Raw genomic sequence first — 18440 nt, forward strand, 5'->3', positions numbered from 1 at the left:
TAATATACTGAACTTCCAATATAATATAATGAAGTTCCAGTATAATGTACCGGTCCAGCATAATATGCTGGAATTTCATACACAGGTGTTCCAATCTCCAGTATATTATGCTGGAACTTTTCGCGTGTTGGAGTTCCAGCACAATATGCTGAAAGTTCATACATAGGTGCACCGATCTCCAGTATATTATGCTGGAAATTCCGCGTTACAGCAAAATAGTAGCTATTTTTCATTGACTTTGCAAACGCTGACTATCTTTTAATGACCAGTCCGAAAACTGGCTAGCCCGTACTATTTTTACGGATATATGCAGTTCCTTAGAGTTTCGTTGCTAAAAGCTGAAATTAACACGCAAGCAATTTAAGACATTACTTTTTCATAGACGTACGTAGAAAACTAAGCAATTACTTGTAGATCTCCTCTTTCTACTAATAAAATAAAGATTAGATTATCTTTAGATATACGCTTATGCACGTGCAATAGGTCATTAGTTATCACACATTCACCATCATCCCACATATTAGAGGAACATTACTCACATTATAGAGAGTTAAACTAGAATTACAATCTTAAAAAGAAGGCAGTAGTAACACACAATAGTATACAAAAATATTTACAGTTATCCATAGATATTAGGTAATTAAAATATCTAGGGGAGTTTGTAATTTATCAATCAGAGATATTTGGAACGAACTTATCTTCTAGAGTTTTAAATTAAAACATTGAACATCTCAAAAAGTAATTCTTTTCTCAGTAGCAAAAGTATTAATGTATTAGTATGTGAAAAATAGAAAAGTATTATTATTAATAAAAACTAAATAAAGATTATTATTATTCACCTTCTTGGAACTGAAACTCATGTAAACAGCAAAAAGAGAAAGAAAAAAAAAAGAAGAAAAAAAAAAGAAAAAAAGGGGACGATCAGCCGATCAGGAGAGAAAAATAATAATAGAAGGGCTCAGGATCATATAAAAAGATGAAAAGATCAAAGTAGACTTTTTGATTCCAAAAATTGCTTCTTCCCGTGTAACGGCCAACATTGTTGGAGTAATTCAGTCGGAGCTACCTCAACATCACCATGACCTCCGGCACCGATATCTCGTCTTTAGAAACAAGGTCAAAAATTTTCATTCTGTAATTTTATCTCATCATTCATCACATGCTAAATATTTTTTCCCAGTTTCTCACTAATTGAATTAATTACATATCAGTTACACCAAATGTAAAGTCAGCCGTGTCTGCTTTTATAATCGTGGTATGCTTTACTGGAGACTGAAATTTACTATAACTTATACTATAACTTTATTTGTCGAGTAGCAAGATTTTAAAAATTGAGATTGCAGCGATTTGTATCCATTGTTTCTGCTGCTTGATATTCTCCGTACGTGATTTTCAGATCACTTATTTTTTCTGTTAAATTCCCTAATTTGGAATTATCCGTGCTAGACTAGTATGCTCTCGGAAGTCCAAAATGATTAATTTGGTCATATTAATTATATGAGAGGGTTAAAAATTGATAAGATTAGTGATGTAATTTTGGTTTAGCAGTTAACAGGTTTATAAGTTGGCATATAATCATGCTTGGATACTACTCCTATCATTTTTAGCAAGAGAGCTAGACTGAAGCATCTGGTCCAGTTGTCCAGAAATTAAGATACTAGTTTGTGATTTTGCTCTATGCTGGAATAGAGGCAAGAAGGATCTACATTTGCAATCAACTTTTTTCTCTGAAGACATGATATAAGAATAAATGACAAATTTGATAACCTAAAAACTCCGTAATCAACTTTGATCTCTTAAAGCATGATAAATAAATAAAAAGGGCAAAAGTCTAGATAAAATGGAAAGGCTAATCTTACTGTTCTATAAACTTTTGACATAAAGCATGTTATGCTTCAGGCATGCAGCAAACTACTTATTTCTTAATGCTGACTTCCAATTTATCAACGCTTCGTCTGCTTGGTTTGCTATTCTTTTTTTTTTTTTTGGTTTCTCACCGGTGTCCGCTATTTGCTGTATTTTACGATGCTGATACTATTTTTCTGGTTTCTGTTGTTGTTACGGATCTATTATATTTGAGCCGAGGGTCTCCCGGAAACTGCCTCTCTATCCCTTCGCGATAGGGGTAAGGTTTGCGTACACGCTACTCTCCCCAGACCTCACTAGTAGGATTCTACTGGGTTATTGTTGTTGTTGTCACCGGTATCCGCTACCCATATTGGGCCTGACTAATTCGGATTCGCCACTTAAGATCCATCAAATGGGTGAGGCGCTCCGTAGCAGCATTTTTTTTTCATTCCTAGGGTTCAAACCCGAGACCTTTGGTTAAGGTGGAGGGATCCTATCCATCCCACTGCAACCCTTGGTGATTTTAATTCTCAACAGCTAGGGGTGAAACCAGGCTGAAGAGGGGGGCTGGAAATAGTTCTCAACCAGCTATAGACGCACCTCGGTTAGAATCTCACTAGCTGCGTCATTTCCCCAAGCACAAAGATCAACTTGCTCTGCTATTTCATAAGATGGCTGATGTTTTAGTTTGCTGTATGTTATATTGTTATTGTTTTGTGATGTTCCTGACAAATGGTTTGGAACTTTCTAATTCTCAAATTGGGTCCAGGTACATTTGTTCTTGCCAGGCTAGAGGAATTCCTCCTAATAAACAAGTTCTGTCAGCTCTTTTCAAGGTTTGTGATACTGTAGTTGTCCATTGTTTCCAACCATCAGAAATGCTATCTTTACTGCAAATATAAGCTTATTAATCATTGTTTTCACTTGCTCGCCAATTGAGGTAGACTTCTACTAGCTGAATATATTTGGGAAATGATGATCCTCTTATAGAAAGATTTGGGCTTCATATCAATGAAAATTTATATTGGGCATGTTAACATGATTTGAGATTTGTTTCAAGAAACTTCTTGTTATTCCGCATGCTAAGTGAATGTATTTCCTGGTTGGCATCATAGGTGTGGCTGTTTTATTAAATGGGTTCCTTTATCCTTCTCACCGTTAGCGATATTTGTTTGACTTTTGCTGCAGAATGTGCTGCTTGTTTCTTCTGTGTCATCTGAAATCTTACATTCTTACTCTCATATTACTGCCCAGGCCAGGTTGAAGAAAGCCCGCCATGAGGTGTCTAGCTTAGTGATTTTGCTGGATGACATCCAGGATGCTGATTTCCACCCACTGCTCGATTTGTTGATGGAAGTTGATGTTTCTGAGATTGATGCAGTAGATATTATAAATAGATCTGTATGCACCCTGAGTTGGGAGTATCTTCTTACTTTGCTGCGTGCTAGCAGTAGAAAGCTACGAGTTGTTGATCTCCAGGATATATTGTTTGGCAAGGACTTCTTGCTGTACGTATTGGCACAGTTTTATATTCTATTCCCAACCCTTTGCCACAATTGATAATCTGTTTTGCTTTGCTGCAGATGCAGCCATTTTTTAAGTAGGTATATTTTGGAAAAGTAAATAAAGAAAGAAATGCATCTTCATGGTAGGGAATGAACCCGCTTCAATTATGAACCATGAATTGCATGTGATGTTTTTTGCTAACATATAGACTTTTTCTATCTATTTCCTTCAAAAAAAAAAAAATCCACATAGATTTCTTTAATTACGTATTTCATAAGAGATGTTTTAGTTTTGACTAATATATACAGGAGGAATCAGCACAAAGTCCTTTTCTTTTTTTACCTTTCTGGATCGGTTGCCTGAACTCATAAGAAAAAAGTTAAAGTTTAACTGTTGGCCAGTCCGAATTTACCTTTCTGTAATAATCTCAAAATATTTGGTACACACACAATAGTGGATTCTGGGAATAATTTCCAAGAGATCTTATGAAAAAGAATACTTTTGTAAAGATGTAAAGGAAATGTCCAGCATTTGGAAAAATACTTATCTGACATAGATTGAAAATCTTTAGCAAGTTAATTTGTCATATACTCGAAATATATTCAGAATTAAATTGAACAGAAGCATCAAGGGGAAAGTTGCTTTGAACCAACTATTTTATCCCGAAATCAAACTATTCTAAAATATCCAAAAGAATGAACCCAACAATTGATCGTCTTCTCTGCAGTGAGCATGTGTCTTTTTTCCTGTTTTCCTACTGACACATATATTGCTTTTCCATTTGTTGTGTTTAGACATAATGTGCAATGGATAGGTACACCTTTATGCAGTACTTAGGCTGATGTGCATTCATTACCTTTAGATCTGTTTTTCAGGGATCTTGCTCAACGAGGCTTACCATGCCAAGTGCTAAATCTGAGGTCCTCCCATTTCCGAAAGCTCACCATGGTTGGGAATTTTATGCGGATGCACACCCTTAATTTGGATTCCAGTGCATCACTTACTAACTTCCGTGAGGAGTGTTTTACCTGTATGCCAAATTTGAAGTTCCTCTCATTGTGTGAGACAAGAATCACTAATTTATGGACTACCACTGCTGCACTTGCAAAACTCCCTTCCTTAGTTGAATTGCGCTTTCAGAATTTTTTACAAGATGATGAAGGACACAAACATCCTGCATCAGATAGAAGGGATGACTACTGGGATTCAGATCATACAGAGATTAGTATTCATGATGAAGCGCCATCAGTTAGTGGTGAAAGTATCATGTATAGGCATTTTAATGAAGAACAATATTTGAATAATACTGATATGAATATTGATAGGAGTAGTGAAGATTCATCTGATGACAGTGAAGTGGATTTTTCAAGTCAGGATCGTGAAACGAGTTCCATGGAACTCTTGCCTGATGCACCTCCTGGTTGGGAGGATCTGGTTAATCTGCAAAATGAGGTATACCAACAATTATTTTTTTGTATTATTGTTACATATATCACTTAGCATGAACATTTAACCAGATTCTGCTTCTTATTTTAATAGAACACCAGTGATATAGATAACAGGATAGTAAAGTTACTCTCTCTCGTATAGCACTCTTCTCTATTTTTTCCCTCTGATATTAATATCCAAAAACTAGGGGGTATAAATTAATTTATCTTTTGACGCCATCATCTCTCTGCTTCTACAACCTGCTAAAGCTTTGCATGCTAAAAGTTTGATTACAGTGCAGACACCTCCCTCAATGCCCCTATATTTGAGTGGGAAAAAATGACAATTGTCTTTTTATTGCACCATGACAGGTTTCTTTTGGCACGTTAGATATGCAGGATGACGAAGAACCCTTCTTCCGTTTATCTGACTCACGACTGTCATACATTGCTCCAAAGAAGTGTATATCTCATAATCCTTCACCAATATGCTTTGAAAAATTCTACCGAGAGTACATGATAGTTTCACTGCCAAACCTGAAAATTCTTGATAACTTGCCTATTAGGAAGGTTGACAGAGAAAAGGCCGAAGTGATCTTCTCACAAAATTTTGAGTACCTACCATATAAGAGGAAGAATAAGGAGAGTGTTGTCAGCATTCTGCAAAAGCGTGAGACTAGAGCAAACCATGCTCGCAGGCTCTTTCCTAGGCGAAAGTCGCAATACTTTTATTCTAGGTCATTGTCTGCTGCCAAAGTTGGTTCTGCTGCTTGGCCTGCCCTTTGTCCTCTCTCTATCATTGACACCACAGCAAGAGATGGTAGAAGAAGCTATCGACCACGCCAATTTGAGTATCATCCATCTGATGCAAGCCTTATGGTTTTTGGAACATTGGATGGTGAAGTGATTGTTATAAACCATGAGAGTGGAAAAATTGTCAGTTACATTCCCTCACTTGGAACAATGAACAGTGTTCTGGGTTTATGCTGGCTAAAAAATTATCCCTCCAAGGTATATCATGTAAAAGCTGTAAGTTATGATGTATCTGGTGAAGGAATATTCCTGGAAATTGTGTTCCTTGGAATCCCTCTGTGCATTCTATTGTATTTCAGACTATTTTTTTCTTGCTAAACATGCTCCTTGCTGTTTCTGGTTTACACCTGATATTATTAATAATTTAGATATATGTTGTTGTTCATTTCCTGAATAATGTTGTCCAAAAACTGAATAATAATCCAATCTTTGGGCGCAACTAGAGGTTGTAATTCTCAAGTAATATCAAAGGATTTGCAAGAATTTTGGGAAATGCTTTTCTTTTTTATAATAGCCATGGGTCCTCTATTAGTCTCCATGAACTCTGCTGTGGAAGGGTCATAAGTTTCTCATGAACCAATATTTTGTTATGTTCAAGTAATTTAGCTGGAAAAGTGACAAATGAGCAGAATTATGATGGGACTGCTTTATGACTGATGAATATAATCACTTTTTAGGTCAGATTTTACATGTTTAGAGTCTTCCGTGGAGAAATTGTCAGCTGCAGAGGAAAAAATTTCAGTGGCCATGCATATATATTTTTTTTAGGAGTTGTAAACTCAACCGTGCCAAGTCGTTGAACTTGAGCACCTGCCTATTTTGATAAAACCCTTGTGTTTTTCTCAGGTCATTGCTGGTTCTGATAATGGTTCACTTAGATTGTATGACATCCGGTTGATGCCTCCAACAGCCACAGGCAGCCATCAGAGTGCAGGTTCAATTATGTTTGATGACTTTGACCAGTTAACATCTGTTCATGTCAACTCTACCGATGAGTTATTTCTTGCGAGTGGATACTCAAAACATGTTGCTCTGTACGACATTAGCAGTGGCAGATGCTTGCAGGTGTTTGATGATATGCACCGAGAACATATTAATGTCGTTAAATTTTCACACCACTCTCCATCTATTTTTGCCACTTCATCATTTGATCGGGATGTTAAGATGTGGGATTTAAGACAGAAACCAAACCAGCCTTGCTATACTGCTTTAAGTTCTCGAGGGAATGTGATGGTTTGCTTTTCCCCTGATGACCAATATCTTCTTGTTTCGGCTGTTGACAACGAGGTAATTTATTGAGATAAGTCAGAGGTTTTGTCCCATTTACAATGATTCTCCATGCCGGTCCCTGCTGTTATTGTGATTGTCTGGAGCTTTTTTCGGATCTGTCCCTGTTGCAAATATTTCAGTGTATAGCACAAAGTAATCATGTCATATTACATGTACTTATAAAAATAATCATATTATATTACATATAGATTTTACCAAGAAACCTTTTTATCTTAAATGCTTGACTTCCACTCTCACCCTCGTATTCTTTAATCGAGGTTAGAAGAGAACTGAATGCTATCAGGTAATGTCATCAAATTGTTAGGAAATGATTAACTCATAAAGATGATTAAATATTTGGACAATTATAATCTTGGAAGAGAAACATGGAAAAATTTCGCCTATATGCAGTAGCCACTAAACAAAGAATTGGCCCATGCAACAGGAGAAAAGAGATTTAAGTACTGGCTGAACTCTACAGAATTAGGATTGATGTCGTATACCTGCAGCGAAGCCATTCCGAAGGCTGACAGGAAGAGGACAATTGTTTAGGACCAACTTCCTTGGATATCCCAGGCCAGGAGACATATTCCTATGAAACAAAAGTTTGTTACGCAAAAAGAGAGCAAGAACTTCTAAAAGCATATAAAGTGCTCATTATTTACTGAGGAATAACTTCCTTTTCCCCCTCATTTTCTTTGAGAAGGTGGATGAACTTATAAATTTGATAACAAGGGGAAAAAAAAGTGTTCCATAAAAATAATGGCCCACCATTCACGTGGATAGGATAGTTTTAAGAGGGATATGTGCCAAACTGGCATAATACAGCAGTAAAATGAAAAGATTTATGAAAGTGGTTTTTAATGGATTTGTATTATATGCAGTTCCGCAAAACGTCATCCTTTTCCAGGTTATATTGAGAACATGGAAAAATTATTGGCAGGTGAAACAATTGTTAGCTGTTGATGGGAGGCTCCATCTAGATTTTAGTATAACTTCAACAGGGAGCTCTCAGAATTACACTCGCTCTTATTACATGAATGGAAGGGATTATGTCATCAGCGGAAGCTGTGATGAACATGTAGTCCGCATCTGCTGTGCTCAAACGGGTAGGCGGCTTAGAGATGTATCATTGGAGGTAATTTGGTTTAACTTAGCTTGCTTTTCCACTGTTTTTGATTTAACTGATTCGAAAACATGATGATTATCTTTAACATCATAATGCACTGCTTGCTGTTTGACTGAGATTGTATCTTCATGTTGTTCAGGGAAAAGGTTCAGGAGCTTCAATGTTTGTCCAATCATTAAGAGGGGATCCTTTCAGAGTGAGTCCTCTTTTCATGTCACGAGTTTTTTTTTCCCTTTTCCTTTTAGCACAAAAATGCTTCTACGAGGTTTTAAGCTGATTAAAATCCTCTTTCCATGTGTCACTTAACTATTGGAAATTAGATATCACTTTATATTAACATTTGGAATTGTAATTATGGAACTAATAAATACTGAATACTGACCTAGCTGCATCACTGATAGTCTATGACTATGAGTGTTTAAACAGACTTGTCAGAAGGGAAATGATGCTACTCTTGCAGTTAATAGTTAATGTATGTAATTATCTGTGGACTGTACCAAACAAATTCACTCAACCTTGAGACAGAGTTTAGAAATTGCAGGTTAAAGAATTGAGCTGATCTTTCTGCTGGTCTTCTAGTGAGCATGGCTAACAGATCTTATATCATTAGTGAAAGAGGGGTTTGACTAGATTCTTTCACTCTGTGCCAGAAACAGTTCTTGCATATTCTTGCATAGGAGAGAGATTTATATGTTAAAAACATATTTTCCGAATCTGGAGGCTTTGGCTTTCGACCTTTAAAGGGTGTATGTGTGTGTGTGTGGTGGTGGTGGTGGTGGTGGGGGGTGTTGTTAGAAGGGAATAGCTCCACCCTAANGGGGAAGCAGTTAAACCAGTATACAGCTGTAAAGTTTTCCAACTTATATATCCCCATGAAACTGTCAAAAGGCTTAGTTTCTTAAAAGCATCTATTTGGAAGGAGACATTTGGATTAAAGAGGAAATTTCAAATTTTAAAGATTTCTTATGAAATGATTCAAGTGTCATTTGAAATGAACCTCATATTGAAATGACCTGCAATTTAAGTTTTTTTTTAATCTCAAATTTGATGATCTAAGCCTATTAACTTGAGATCGATAGTATCAAATCCTCCATCACCTAGTGTGACAAATTATTTAGCTGGAGTGCTGGACCAAGCTAGAAGTTGAAATATCTATCATGAAGCGATTCATGCAACCTTAACTTGCCACTTGTATTAACCCTCAGGGGTTGGCCTGGTGGCAATTGACTTGAGCCTTGGGGTTTGCTCCCTTTCAAGGTCTCAAGTTCGAAACCCACTGGGTGCAAACAATTTCTGAGGGCCATCGGACTGGGTAAAACCTGAATTAACCGTGGTGCACTTGCGGGAAACTCCTTGCCGAGGGCCTGTGCACCCCCGGGATTAGTCGGGGCTCTTAGAGACTCGGACACCCGGTGCAAATCAAAAAAAAAAAAAACTTGCCACTTGTATTGCTTGAGATCGGTGCAGTCAAGTGTCAAAGGCTGGTACAGGAACAAGTCAATCCCTCAAACTGGGAAAGTTTATGTATCTCTTTTTCAATATTATGGTGTTTTCAGGATTTTAGCATGAGCGTCTTGGCAGCCTATATACGTCCGAGTTCAAACTCAGAAATTGTTAAGGTAAATTCAATGCCTTGACATGACGATTTTGACATTGAGCAACCAGATGCCTAATATTCTTTCATGAATATGATGCAGGTAAATCTGCTGGTATCAAGTGACCAAGACAAAGGATACTCGTACACTCGGCATCATCCATTATTTAGCAGCGGAGGCTGATCTTTCCACAGTCACATTACATGCTACATATAGTTCTTATGGACTCGTTGAGAATGATTCTGATCTACTTCATGGCCTATTAGAAGTAGAAGGCGCTTTGGTCTGGGCTTCGGTCACCGGCTCCCCTATCATCATGTCACCAACTTCCTTGACCTTCCATCACTGGGCAGGCATCAGCCCCTGGTCCTGGTGAAGTCAATACCAGAGACAAGCTGTTTGGCAGGCAACCAACTGAAGAAGGTACTTAATGATTTCTGCATGTTCAGTATGTACCTGTAGTCTTTGTAGATGCACTGTAGACTAGATAGGTATTAACTAAATGAAATGGAAGTAGGAGTGCAACAGAATTAGAATGTAGGTTGCTTCATCTTATCTGTAATTCTATTTGAGCAACCTCGTGTATGATGTAACATTTGTATGAAGTATAGTGCCTGATTAGATACATTACTGAAGTGTCTGCTTCTCTGATGTTCTCTCATCTTGTACATACACCAAATATTGTATAGACTAGCATTTTGAGCTGTTGATGATGGTTTCAGTTCTGTACCCACGACGCATTTTGGATCTCATATATTTTGGTGAACTTCGTTTATTAGTTAGAGCTAGGATTTCATGGGAACTTCCAGAAGACATCTAAGGTTAGAGCATTTTAGTTATGTATGCGTTGAATCTATATATCTATATATCTATATAAAACAGGGCCTAAGACAGGTTACGTGGCACTATATATGATGAGAAAAGCCATTATCTTTTTCCATATTTTTTGCTATTTATTCTAATTTTTCTGTTTATCTTTTTTTCGGATGAAAAATTAAAAGCGACTGTTCATTCTCTTTAAACTCTTTAGCCACCTTTTTATTTGTTTTCCACCGTTTCATTTTCATTTTCTCCTACTAAACCGAAAACTCTCCGGTGTCCACATACTTTCTCTTGGAACTTAGAGGGTGTTTGGCTAAGCTTATAAGCTGGTCAAACTGGCTTATAAGCACCTTTTGGCTTATCTACGCGTTTGGTAAACATTCAAAGTGCTTATAAGCCAAGTGCTTATAAGCTAAAATCAGCCATAAGTCATAAGCTAGTCACCCCCAACTTATGGCTTTTCAGCTTATAAGCACTTTTAGTTTGACCAACACTTTTACTAGTTTATCCTTAATAATATTTTCTAATTTACAAAATACTTTTCCCAAAATAAATTTCTTGACTTTCTATTCATTCCATATTCGTTATTAATTCTTTTCTTTACAATTTTTTTTTAATTTATAATCTTTTAAAAAAAAAATCAAGGGTATTTTAGTCATTCTAACAAAAGAATAGCTTATCAGCACTTTTTAATCAAACACATCAACTGCTTATTATCAGTTTCAGCACTTCTATCCAAACACGTAAATGCTTATTTTAAAAATCAGTTTCAGCACTTAAAAAAACTTTTCAGCACTACAAGCTTATCAGCTATTTATAATCAGCTAGTCCAAACGGGCTCTTACCCATTCTTCATCCCCTTTTTTGCATTTGATTTTTCCTCTTTTTTCATCAATATAAATTGTGCCTTGTGCGTTTGGTGCGACCAAAATGTTATTTCATTTAAAATATTCATTGTGATAAAAAAATTAACATTGTCCAAATATGCTGATGTTTTCATTGCGGAGAGGGGAATTCAACATATGTTGGCCGAACTCTGACATGGAGGCATAATTGTGTTTGGTGGCTAGAGAATCCATAGAAAGGGACAACATGTGATGCTTTTTCTCTTACTGAGCGCATCATATTGTATGTTTACAATCTTGTATTCCTGAGTGTTCAGCGAAGACGTCAACCTAAGCAATATAATTTCCTGATTTAAATACTTATAGTATCATGGAATATGTGGTGTTTTTCATCTTTGTTGTCGTTGATTTAAATACTTATAGTATCATGTCAAAGATGATACTATAATTTCCTAAATGAAGAATTGGTATCAACATCTTTAATTTCCTAAACGTTTTTCATCTTTGATCGTGAGGACAAAATTTAGGAATTTAGGGTTGCATATTCGAGGGGAGAGGATAAAGTACCAAAGATGGTAAATTCTCTGAGAAAAAGAAAGAAAATAAGACGGGAAGTGTAGAAAAAGAGTTGGGATATTTCTTTTCCCCCTTCATGCGTGATATGGTTTCATTTTTTCCCTTTTTATTTCTTTTCCTTTTTTATTTCATTCTTATTTTTTTTCTATTTATTTAAGATTGAATATGAGAAAACTGAAAGGTATATAAGAATAGTTCATTATCCATGTAAGTGGTGGGGAAAAAAATTAGTAAAAATAGCACGGTATAGCCAGTTTTCGGACCGGTCAATTAAAAATAGCCAGCGTTTACCAAGTCAATAAAAAATAGCCACTATTTTGCTGCAATAGAGACCGGTCCAGCATAATATACTGGAGTTCGGTGCACTTGTGTATGAACTCCAGCATATTATGCTGGACCGGTATACTTTGCTGGCTCCAGTATAATATACTGGAGACTGGAGCACCGGTGCTCCAAACTCCAGTATGTTATACTGGACCAATATACTTGCTGGAACTCCAGTATATTATGCTGGAGTTCTAGTGTACTTATGCTGGAACTCCATCATATTATGCTGGAGTTCCAGCATACTTATTCTGGAACTCCAGTATAATATGTTGGAGTTCAAGTATACTTATGCTGGAACTCCAGCATAATATACTGGAGTATTTTCCGGGTTTTGAACAGTGTTTTCGCTCAGATTTATCGTTATATAAAAAGTGGCTAAATTTGGATTACTTTTGAAATTGGGCTATTTTTGAACGATCAGTTGTAAATCTAGCTATTTTTAAAATTTATCCAAAGAATTATCCATGTAAGTGAGATCTATGATTTAGGTTTCGTAAATCTGGAACGAATCAACTGCAGTCATATATCCCCCTAACAAATTAGTAATATAATGTGACGTCCTTTTTCTATGAACTCTAATGTAATGTTTAGTTTCGAATTATCTATTTGATGCCCTTTCTTTTTACTCTTTTAAAATTTAAGCTACATAAATTTAAAATGCTAGGGAGTCATGATGAAGGTGAAGGTATAACGACTGGAAAGTTAATTCTGTACTAAGCTAAGGGATTAACGCGATTCTTTTTATATTTACAAGTAATTATTACGCACCATGATATCAAGTAATTTTACATTATTATCGTTTATCAGTTATTTATCTTTTGTTTTTCAAATTCAGATATACTAAAATGGGTTATTCCATTTAAAACTAAATGTTTTGCACTATCCTCCCTAGACCTCACTTGTAAGATTTTACTGGGTGGTTGTTGTTGTTTCGCATATCATTTCAGCCAAAGAACTTGATATAAGATGTCTGATTAGTGTTTTCTTTTGTTGAAAATATGATACTTAGTTAGCTATATTTTATTGTATAAACAATGTATTTCTATGTATATATTTATATAAGTCTTGGTCTCAAGAGAGGTGATATTTTCCGATATATATATATCGAAAAATATCCAAATATGCCCTTGTACTATACGAAATTGAGCACATGTGCCCTTCGTTAATACTTTAGCACATATATATGCCCTTACCGTCACATAGTTGGTCCATATATGCCCTTACCGTCACGGAATCTACCCAACTAATTAGCTCTTTCGTAATTGTACTAAAGTGTATTACAAACACAATTTTCTTTTTATTAGTACTTTTTTTTCTTTACCTTTCTCTTTTCCTTCTTCTTTTTTCTTTTCTTCTCTTTTTTTTCCCTTTTTCTTTCTCCCATATCCAATTTCCTCCATTGTTGATGCCTTCTCCATTTCGTCACCAATTTCACTTGACAAAACTCATGAATTCCTGCTAATTTTACTATCACAAACCCCACTGGTTCTTCTGACCTGAAGGAGATGAAAATTATCGGAGAAATTTTTCCGGCGGTGTTAATTGGATGAAGGTAGGATATGGTTATTCAGATTTTGAAGGCTTTGTTCCCTTCAGATATGAAGCTCCATAGTAAACAACACCTTCAAAATCTGAATAATCATATCCTACCTTCACCAAATTAAAACCATCGAAAAAGTTTCTCCAACAATTTTCATCTCCTTCTTTTCCGAAGAACTAGAGCCTTCTCGTTGGGAAGCTTTTGGTGCTGTAGGTTTGATTTTTAGGAATAAAATGTAGGTTTGAAATTGGTGACGGAAATGGAGAAGACATCAGCAATGGAGGAAATCGAATATGGGAGAAAGAAAAAGGGAAAAGAAAAAGAAGAAGAAAAGAGAAATGTAAAGAAAAAAAAGTACTGATAAAAAGAAAATAATGTTTGTAATACGCTTTAATACAATTAATACCAAATACATATACAACCCATCCAACTTGGCACCATTTTTTATTTTGGCACTCTATCTCTATCTTGTTTCATTTTGGCCCTCCAACTCTATTTTATAGGTTCCACCTTGACCCTCCAACTCTTTTTCTTATGTTCCACTTTAACACAAAAGCTGAAACCAGTACAAAAAATATAGCCCGTTAATCTAAGGTGTAATAAATATTCAAATATTACCACTTGGTTTTTTATTATGTCAAACGGGTCAATACTAAAATACCTGAACCCGCTCATATTTTTCCATCCACTGCTGCCCCATCTTCATTCTGTAAGTTCCAAAGCTTTCATCTGCCGATTTCATACCTGACCCGTTTAGATGAAATAAACCCACAGAAAATATGATCGGGTTCAAGTATTTTAGTATTGACCCATTTGACATGGATGAAAAAATAGGTGTCAACATTTAATTAGATATTTATTACACCTCAGATTTAACGAGCTATATTTTTTGCACTGGTTTTAACTTTTTGTGTTAAAGTGGAACAAAAGAACTAGAGTTGGAGGGCCAAAATGGAACAAAGTAGAGGTAGAGTGCCAAAATGAAAAATGGTTCCAAGTTGGATGGGTTGTATATGGATTTGGCGTACAATTAAAGAAAGAGCTAATTAGTTTGGGTGGATTCCGTTTTGAAAAGGGCATATATGGACCAACTATGTGACGGTAAGGGCATATATGGACTCAACTATGTGACGGTAAAGGCATATATGGGCTAAAGTATTAACGAAGGGCAATGTGCTCAATTCCGTATAGTACAAGGGCATATTTGGACCTTTTCCGTATATATATTAAAGGAATAAAGTTTCCACATATAATTGGCATTGTGATTAAGCCAAGTGGCAAGCATTAACAAGCCATTTGACAATTTTAGAACAAGATAATAAAATAATGTAATTAATTGTAAGTTTATAATTAGAGTGTGGTTAATTTTGTTAAGAAATCTTTGTTCATCAAAATCTGAATTAAAAGAAATCAGCCACGCCACAAAGGCTACTAATTATTAAACGTAGTTTTGTTAAGGAATCATTAAATCGTCTTCCTTAATTAGTGGGACATTCAAATAGATAATCATGAGCTTTTATTTTAGGCAAAATTGTCTCCTGGCCACTTAAACTTGTAGCCGTTTGTTATTCCGGTATATAAACTTACACATTTCCCATTTGAACACCTTTACTTGATGAACCGAGTACTAATAAACATGTTTGACCGTTGACTATGCTTACATGGTGACTGTATAGTTGACGTGGCCAAAATGCATGCGAATCACGCTAATTAGGCACGTGAATGAATTAATTTGATTAAAAATATTATAAAATAAAAAAAGAAAGATAAAATCATGGGAAAAAAAAGGTAAAAAAATGAAGAAACCCCTCCCCTGTTTAGTTCTTCATCCCTGTTTCGTTCCCAGCTTCCCCTCCTTTCTGTTTTCCCACACCCTCAAACTCCTCCACAACCAGAAAATTATATCGATTTGGTTATTGCTCGTCTCTTCTTCTTCTTCTTCTTTAAATTTTGGTGGCAAAGAGTAGCGAAATGGTGGCGTTTTAGATTTGTTTGGTCTATTGTTAGTGGGCTTGTTGAAAAGGAGGTGACGAAGATAAAGTGGTAAGGAAGGTGGCAGGCCGGTGGCAAAAGGTGAAGCAGTGACGGTTTTGGGTGATTCTTTGTATGGTTGCCATATTTTCAGTAGCAATCTCGCCGGAGTAATTTTGCGGGTCTTTTCGAGAGTGTTATAACCATTTTTAGGCTATTTTTTTTGCTGAGGTTTGATTAGAATCTAAAGGTTCAAATTTGACTTCTTACGATTGAAAATGGTGGATTTACCGGGAAAAATGGTGGCTCGGTGTCGTCCTAGACGGAGAGAATGGACTGGAAATAAAACTTTTGTGAGTAAATTAATTTTTTAAAAAGTGGGACTTTACACATGGCAATTAATAAGAGGATAAGTATGTGACATGTCATTTGTGTCATAGCGCTTGAGGACCACTATCACGACCCCAGTTCGCCATCCGTGAACATGCCGTGACGGCACCTAGTCCCTACGACTAGGTAAGCCTAACAATGCGGGAGATAAACCATAATTGCGGAAAAAAGTAAATAAAACTGAACTAGTAAAATGAAACGGTGTTTAAGGTGCCGCTCGGCACATACCACAACAATTCTCGAAGCTAACAAAATTTCCAAAACCCAGAAACTCACAAATCACAAGCTAAGGGATACATAAGAGGCTCTGACTCAAGAATATCTATACAAAGGAGAAATACTGAAAGAGCTATACTTATTACAGAAAACTGGAAAGGGACTCCTTGGTCTGCGGACGTAGCAGATATACCTCGAAGTTAGACGCCTCTTTCCAAGGCTGACAGAACTGAGTGGGGGTACCTGTATCTGCACAACAAAAATGTGCAGAAGAGTAGCATGAGCACACCACGGCGGTGCCCAGTAAGTACCAAGACTAACCTCGGTGGAGTAGTGACGAGGAACAGTTAAGGCACCTGCCAGTCAAATAACAGTATAATCATAGGAATAATGGAATCGATATATAAATATGTAGAGTCTGCATGAATGACTAAAAATGCTACAATTCAATAAGGAAAAGAAAGGTCAACAAGTAACAATGAGAAATATAATAAATGATGATACGAAATGACGGCAGAATCACAATCCAAATCCTAAGGTCACAACCCGGCAAGGGAAAAACAAGTCAATAACTCATATTCTACAATGATGTTCACATAAGGTCTTATTCAACTCTTCCCACAATTCTACAAAAAATCTCTGACAAACCATAACTCACGAAAAACCCAGCATCTGAAATCTAACACTTGGCATCATGTGCCCCATCAATCTCACGGTCATGCTGACAACTAACTGGCTAACTAGGACCACTCTCACATATATAATGGATGAAGGAGGGCGTATCTCCACCCTTAGCAAAATCGGAAGGAATTCACCTCTAATGGGGTGTCCAACTACGTGTATGCTTGTGCAAGTATTTTTGACAAGAATTCTACCAACTAGTAAACATGAAAAGGAGAACGGACCGCACGTACGAATGTTTCCTCACAACTTCCAAGTGGTAAAGCTCATACAGGCAAACAACCCACAATCACAGTATTAAAATAATAGGAATGCCTCCACAGGCCGTCACAATTCTTTACAATCAGCCCCTGACATAGCCCACCTTATTTCGCCACGCGTGCAAATAATAATATAATAGGCACCGCCTTATTTCGCCACACGTGCATCACAATGTTCCCACCTTATTTCGCCATATGTGCAACCCACATATAAGCATATAACATATCCCGCCTTATTACGCCGCATGTGCAAAACATCAATAGCAGCAATAGCACGGCAAAGACCTCGTGCAACCCTTCAACAACAACCGCACGGCAAAGACCTCGTGCATAACAGTACCAACAGCCTCGTGCATCGTAGTACCAACAGCCGCACGGCAGAAACCTCGTGCATCATAGTCTCAAGTACCACACAACAAATGACAATATATACAGGAACAAAGCAAGAGAGTCAACTCAGGTATTTCCGTTCATCAAATACCACACAACAAATGACAATATATACAGGAACAAAGCAAGAGAGTCAACTCAGGTATTTCCGTTCATCAAAAGACGGTACAACTAACTCATAAGGAATAACCGTAACAGAGGAAATACTAAGCGCAATAAGAACAACTCAACAAGGGAGAAATAATACGAAACAACGATTCCATAATACTCAGTTCAACAACAAGGAAGTTAACATGAATGAAATAATTACAATTAAGGAAATATCAACTAAACATAGGATATCTAACTTCTTTCCAATTAAGACCAATTAATTTCACGAGAGATAGAAATAATGCTTTCTAGATAAAGACAAACAGTTAGGAATGATAATGACTATAGAAGGGTAAATATCTACAGTTAAACAAGTAAAAATCAATTAGGCAACAAGAATAACCAAAAAGGGCAGATAACTTCCAAGTAAGTCATGTAGAGGTGAAACTAATAACAGGGAACTCAATCGTATCAAGAACAACTTCATATTCGGTGATTATAAGGATCTAAGAGCCAAAAAGGGGAAATTTTTCCACAAATAAATCCGAGCACGCACTCGTCACCTCGCGTACAAGGGATACAATCAACAAAGAAGACTAAAATCCTAAGTGGAAGTCCCCCACACAAGGTTAGGCAAGATAATTACCTCGAACCGGCTAAAATTAACTAGCAACCACGTTCTTGCCACGAGTACTCGACTCCAAATGGCCCAATCTATTCAATTAAATCACACATCATAAATAAC

The 18440-nt window shown here is 36.5% G+C and overlaps 1 protein-coding gene across 6 annotated transcripts; it reads left to right on the top strand.

Moving 5' to 3' along the window:
- LOC109234577 lies at positions 891–10320 on the top strand. 6 transcript variants are annotated; one of them, XM_019400621.1, is made up of 10 exons: positions 891–1116; positions 2618–2684; positions 3103–3356; positions 4230–4806; positions 5154–5792; positions 6441–6881; positions 7807–8001; positions 8132–8188; positions 9549–9611; positions 9690–10320. In XM_019400621.1, exons 1-10 carry the CDS (start codon positions 1079–1081, stop codon positions 9768–9770), a joined length of 2412 nt encoding a protein of 803 aa, XP_019256166.1. In that variant the 5' UTR covers positions 891–1078; the 3' UTR covers positions 9771–10320. The 6 variants fall into 6 exon arrangements, with proteins under 6 accessions (XP_019256166.1, XP_019256168.1, XP_019256169.1 ...); XM_019400623.1 differs by having other exon boundaries at positions 2637–2684; positions 3108–3356; XM_019400624.1 differs by having other exon boundaries at positions 1101–1116; positions 3108–3356.

Source organism: Nicotiana attenuata, chromosome 11 (assembly GCF_001879085.1).
Source record: "Nicotiana attenuata strain UT chromosome 11, NIATTr2, whole genome shotgun sequence".
In the NCBI taxonomy this organism is placed as follows: Eukaryota; Viridiplantae; Streptophyta; class Magnoliopsida; order Solanales; family Solanaceae; genus Nicotiana; species Nicotiana attenuata.